This window comes from Vanellus vanellus (genome assembly GCF_965231255.1).
Source record: "Vanellus vanellus genome assembly, chromosome: Z".
In the NCBI taxonomy this organism is placed as follows: Eukaryota; Metazoa; Chordata; class Aves; order Charadriiformes; family Charadriidae; genus Vanellus; species Vanellus vanellus.
Window position 1 is genome coordinate 47048802 of NC_138908.1, and position 6000 is coordinate 47054801.

A 6000-nucleotide genomic window follows, 5' to 3' on the forward strand; every position below is an offset into this window, starting at 1 on the left:
TTTCTAAAGGAAAGTTATCTACTAAAACTACTGTAGGAAGTTGATTTGAATTGCTCACCTCAACTGCCTTTTTTTCAGACCTGAAAATAAAAATCTGAAATGGTATACCAACACTGAAAACCTTGGAAATCAATTGTGTGGGTCATTATGGAAAAGATAATGCTGTTAAGGAATGCTTTTTATTATTCTTTTTATCAAATGTTGTAGGTTTTGAGCAGGCAAACATGCTGTACTAGAAAGTATTTTGATGAGTAAATACACAAGTATGATTGTCTTTTCCTTATGGTTTGTCAGTGACTAGGCGTGAAGAACACTTCTTTTGGAGCTGTCATAGATCTCTTCAACCCAGGCAGGAGTTTTCACACCTGCCTCACAGTAGTTGTCAAAGCAGCAAAATTTCCTTCATCAGGCTGGTGGTTGCTCCGATGCTCGTGGTGTAATTCCAGGGAGCAAGTGGGAAGCTCAATTCTGCAGTGGCACTTGTAAAAATAGTGAAATACAGCCATGAAATCAGGGATCATAAGGACTTTAACTCAAATTTATTTGCTGCTGTAACTTTAGAGGTGGAGCGATGCTAAGAATGCAGAGCACAGAGGTCATTGGTCACCTGATAAAGAGATGTACAGAAAGTTTTAACATCCCTAAAATTTTTTCATCCTCCCTCCATCCCTTCATCCTTCCCTCCCTTCCTCTGATAATTCCTGTAAACATTTTAGCTTCTTATAGTTCTCTCTGATATAGACCTTAACCTGTTAATTCAGTGTGTTTCTCTGTTTCTACTGTTACACTGTCTGTAGCAGTACAGATATCTGTGTTACACACATCTTTTCTTCCCTGTGGACTGAAAATTGTTTGGAAAGTGCATTCACCTCTCAGACCAAAGGTGAAACGATCACAGCACCAGTACCAAAGAAACTTTAGGACTTAGAGCTTATGACATTTTAGGGAACTGCCTACTTCATGTCATCAGCAGCCAGATAAGAGGTCATGATTTTGCTGAAGAAAAAAATCGAAAGGTGACAAGTGTGCCCATTGGTGGCAAACATTTTCAAGATGTCGTGATACGAAGATTTAGTGGATGTGTGCATTCAAGGCACAGTGAGCAGTTATTCCCAAAGGAATTCCACAGGTCAAAGAGCCGTGTTCAGCTGATAGCTTCCCTTCTGCTACAAATTGAGAAAGAGTCCTGTAGCAAATAAAATAAAATTCAGCTTTCAGCTTCATAATCGCTTTACTGGCAAGAACAGAAATACCACTATGGTCACGAGGAATCCCATCCACAGAACGTACATAGGGTTATGTCAGGATTTGGGTTGTGTGGTTGGTTGGTAGTTTTTATGGAAGTGGGATACAAAATGCCCGTTGTGTCATATGAACTTGTACGTCTTTTCTTTTCCTTCGCCCATTCTTACCTTGTAAGGTATGATGAAGAGAAGTGTATTAAGAGAAGAATGAGGTAAAACTTGCTTTCTAGCCCATGCTGCTGCTCATAATGGAGTGAATCTGTGTGACAGCCTTTCACCTGCAGGCGACCTCAACAGCTGAATGAGAGAGGACTTGCAGTGATGTGGAATCTTACTTTCCCCTTCAAGCTGTTGAGATCAGCCTCCCTTGTAAATAAAAACTTACTCAACTGTAAACGTCCTTGACTTGGCCCAGGCTGCAGCTAGTTTAATACTATCTGATACAGCAACTGAACGCTTTCAGCTCTGTCCACTGGGCATGCCGCAGATCCCTGCTGCTTTTATGTTTCTGCCTCCAAATGAGCTAAATAAGGAGTTACAAATTAAAGGTGGGTTGAGCACAAGGATAAATGGTATCGTACTGAACCAAAGAGCTTTAGGGTCAGTGCATAATACTGGGTGGCTATTTTAGACGCATGTACTATATTTGTTCTTTGCTCTGCTATTGCTCTGCTTCTCTCTTATGCTCTGCTTGCTTCTTTGTTTCTTTATATCAATAACTTTTACTCATGCAGACTGGATGAAGAGCTGAGGGAAACTTCAGAAACAGCTAAGTAAGATAGCTTTCAGCTCAATGCTGGCATTATATTTACTTGGTTTGCAGGAATGGGTTGAATGCAGTAGCACGTTATGTGTTTGGTACAGCAACCAGCTCATAGTTTCAATTACTGTGTAAGTTGCCACATTTGTGAATTGACTTCCCCTCTCACTATAAGCAGCCTGCTTTTGTACTGTTGGGCCTCAGCAAGAAATAATCATACCCTTACACTATAAAAAACATTTTTGCTATCTTTTGATGATTGTTTCTATAGGGGGAATGTATATATAGAGAGAATATATACATATAGAATAAATATTCCCTCCTCATGGGGAGGAGAGAAATCACTTTTTTACTCCATTGAAACGGTTCATTAAACATTTCCTACCCTTCACCCATTATATCAGATGATTCATAAAGTTTTTAGGAGGTAGTTCTTCTTAAATACTACTTTTTACAATGTACTAAATTAAGGATAGCTGTTGTACCTCATTCTCAGTTAGGGTAGGTAGGTAACTTTTCCTGTCTCTCCAGTGTTGGTTGGATGGGCCGGTGGATTAATACTTGATAATATTTTATCGTTTATGGTCAATTAATAGATCAGTGTTAGCTGATGATCAGATACTTTAAATGTGTAAATCTGTGCTTTTGACTTTAACATGCTGAGGCAGTGTGGTGTAAAGTACCATAGAAGTCCTTGACTGGAAGGACACAATCCTTGACTGACTAAGCACAGCTCAGTGCACTTTTTTCAGGTGCGCGTCACCCAAGATTCCGGAGAAGGGAGCTGTGTCTGTCAGTTCTAGTATGACATTCTCCCTGTGGTTTTTCTAACAAAAGATTTTGAGTTTTTGAAGATTGTTTTCATTCTTCTTCCTTTAGCACTTTAAAATTTTCATCTTACCACTTCTTTGTTGTATTTTTTCTGAAGTTTCTTCTTTTGCAGTACACATTTGCCTCCGATTCTCCTGAGATTAGCTTTTAAAACAGCCTCAGAAAAATACCTAAAACCCTGGCCCCTGCTTTTTGATTCTGGCAGTTGGACTGCCTGAGGAGCAATAACTTTACATAAGTAGTTATCTGATACCACCTGAATATTTTGTTAAACAAAAGAGGCCCACCCAACCTTGAAATGCAACTTCTGTCCCTTCTATTCAAACATTTTCAAACTCATTGTAGTATATGACAATGAAAACTCCGTGGAAGAAAGCTGCTTTCTTGTTACTCCTTTCATTTAAAAGAGTGCAGTCTGCAGTGTAGCAAGTGAAAGGGGAACTAAATATTCATATGAGGCATCACTGATTATTGTTATTGTTGGATGTATGAAGTCACTGTAGTGCATTTCCCTTCCCTAACTTAAAGAAAGAGCTTAAAAATTTATTACTAAAAAACCAATTTGTGTTGCAGGCACTTAGCTCTCTACATTCCTGTTGATAACTTCTGTGTGTTTGTACTGTCAAAGATACTCACTACAGTTAGTTATTACATCCCTCAAACTTGATGTCACATTTAAGAAGAGAAAGAGAGAAATGCTTACTACTACCTCTTTTTCCTTGTACCCAGAACTAGCTGCCTCTCAAACGATCCAGAAATGACTTCAGTGGAACAGGAGTAAGAATTTATGCCTAATACTGTCATTACATTTTAACATTATTTTACAACCACGCTTCTAGGAACTGAGGCTGGGTAGACTCCATAAAGCTTTTCGGAGACCTAACTGCTCTTATAGTTACTTTCAGGAACTTGATTCAGCATATGCAAGCACAAAAAGCACTGAGGTTAGGATTTATTATGTTTGCATTGCAGATGTGTTTAAAGTGTCCTCGACCATTTCCAAGCAGAGACAGATAGAATTCCTAGTCTGAGGATAATCAGGTTAAGTTATGTGAAAAACAGATAGAAAAGGTGCAACGTGATCAGAGTGAAGATGGTCCCATGCATTGTCCTCAATTAAAAGTTGTAAACTCGCCATCCTCATTCAGAGATGAAAAAGTCTTAGATTTTACTTAGATTTCCGGGGTGTGTTCTTGATGTTTTCCTTCTTTTTGCTTTTTGTGCTTCTCAGCTTCTTTCAGAGTTATTTCCCTGACTAAATCTCTGGTATCTGTACGTCTCTTCCTTGCAAAGCTGGACTGGTTCCCTTGGAAATGGGAATGTGTCAGTCCTCTGGCATGCTGTTCCTCTGTCTGATACCATAACCGAAGCATGCGAATGGAAAACCCTGCACTGCTCTTGCTGTGCGTCAGTGAGGGTGTTTGTAGCTGCAGTGTGTCACGCAAGCGCTAGCGGTTCGTCGCTAGAACAGCGTGTAAGGAGGACTAGCCACTGCGGCAGCGAGTGTATCCCCGGCCAGTGTGTACGGGGGGAGGTGTGACTGGGGACCGGGACTTCGCTGTCCCTCCCCATCTGATTGGTGTGTAGAAATACACTGGTGTCTCACACTGGAATCTTCTTCAGGAAGTAGCATGTAGTAAGCCTGGCTCCTCAGTAAAAGATTCCATGAATAATATGAGTATTAATAAGCAGGCAAATAATTCCTAGGGCAGTTGGCATAAAATTTCTGAGCATCTTTTTTTAATTCTCAGACACTGTTTATTCTGTAATGAGTCAACGTGAGAACTGTTGTTTTTTTTTTTAAAGTATGAGAACAGAAAATAAATGTTGAAGACTATTTATTTATGATTTTGGCCTTTTTGTGGCTTGAACAATTTTCCTGTTTTTCTCAAAAGAGAAGCTGGACAGCAAAAAGCAATACGAGAAGAGAATTTCTATTTAGCTTAAACTAAATATAGTTGAGGTCAAATGAATGCTAATTTCTGCTACTTATTTTCTCTGCATAAATATGACAGAAGTGGCAACAATTTTACTGTGGTCATAACATTCATTTCTGGTGTCATTTCTTCATGTCAATGCTTCCACAATGATAATAGTTTTACACAGACTTTTCTGCTGTACGCTTTCTGCTGAAACCTCTCTGGAGTCTGCCCAGCTCTTAGTTTGCTTCTGTTGTCTTTTTCATATCTATTCCAAAGACTTTTGTCTATTGTCATGCTCTCTTGTGTTCCATTTTGTTCAACTTCTTGCAGTTCCTCATAACTTAAAAAAAACCCAACCCATTATGAAATAATTCACAGTGAAGAACCCTGTGTGTTCTGTAACAGTTGATAAATATTGAGGGTGCTTTAAATAGGTATGTATTCTGTGAGGAAAATTGTATTTTGATGCAACATTTACAATGACAACTTCATATTCTAAAGAATACTTGTAAAGTATTTGATGACATGTACTTTGCACTAAATGGCCAAACTGTAGTTCTAGAAACAATTTTAGGGGCACCAGCAGTGGATCTTCCCACATCTGGTGTCTACTTCAGATTGGAATTGTTGGGAAGGTAGTTAATAATTTCAGTAAAACAGTAATACATTTTATTTATGTTTGTATTTTCTCTGTGTAAATTATTTGTGATGTGTGTAAATTATTTGACACCAATGCATTTAAGTAAATTGAGAGATGAGGATGCTTGGTACGTTGGGGGAGCTCAAGATTGTGAAAATTACTAGCCACGTGTTTCGTAGCACTGATTTCTTTTTTTGTTGTTGTTCTTTTCTGTTTGTTTGGTTTTTTTTGTCTTTAATATATAGCATTGACATGACCCTGAAATAAAAATCGTCACTGCCAGGGATTTGAACAAGAGGACTCACTTGGATTTTCATCACTGAGACACCCATGACCACGGTGTACAATAGGCAATTTGAGTTCATTTTGTTTGGTTTATGGTTTTTCCGTGCCATTCGGCAATTCAAGACGACCAAAAGGGCCAACCCTGTTGCCATGGAAACAGCGGAATTTGGGGCCTGGTTATTTTTGTGTTTTCAGCAATAGAGTTTTCATTAGGAAAGCTATATCATCTATCATTGGTTTCTATGTGTGTGTGCAAGTTCTGTTTAAAAGGATAGCGTTTTACCAACAGTGTGCCTCATGAACAAGTCAATGAGGATG

General features: G+C 38.9%; 1 protein-coding gene across 2 annotated transcripts in view; it reads left to right on the forward strand.

The window, feature by feature from the left end:
* Positions 1 to 5664, forward strand: part of PRUNE2 (prune homolog 2 with BCH domain) — a gene marked incomplete at both ends in the record, with an annotated part of 143577 nt that extends 137913 nt beyond the window's left edge. Inside the window, 4 exons of one of the 2 annotated variants that reach the window (XM_082497848.1) lie at positions 1421 to 1456; positions 1979 to 2017; positions 3565 to 3612; positions 5643 to 5664. In XM_082497848.1, the coding sequence (XP_082353974.1) occupies positions 1421 to 1456; positions 1979 to 2017; positions 3565 to 3612; positions 5643 to 5664 (145 nt within the window). The remainder of the gene's footprint in view (positions 1 to 1420; positions 1457 to 1978; positions 2018 to 3564; positions 3613 to 5642) is intronic. The other variant, XM_082497849.1, reaches the window with a different exon arrangement.
* Between the last annotated feature and the right edge of the window lie 336 nt (positions 5665 to 6000).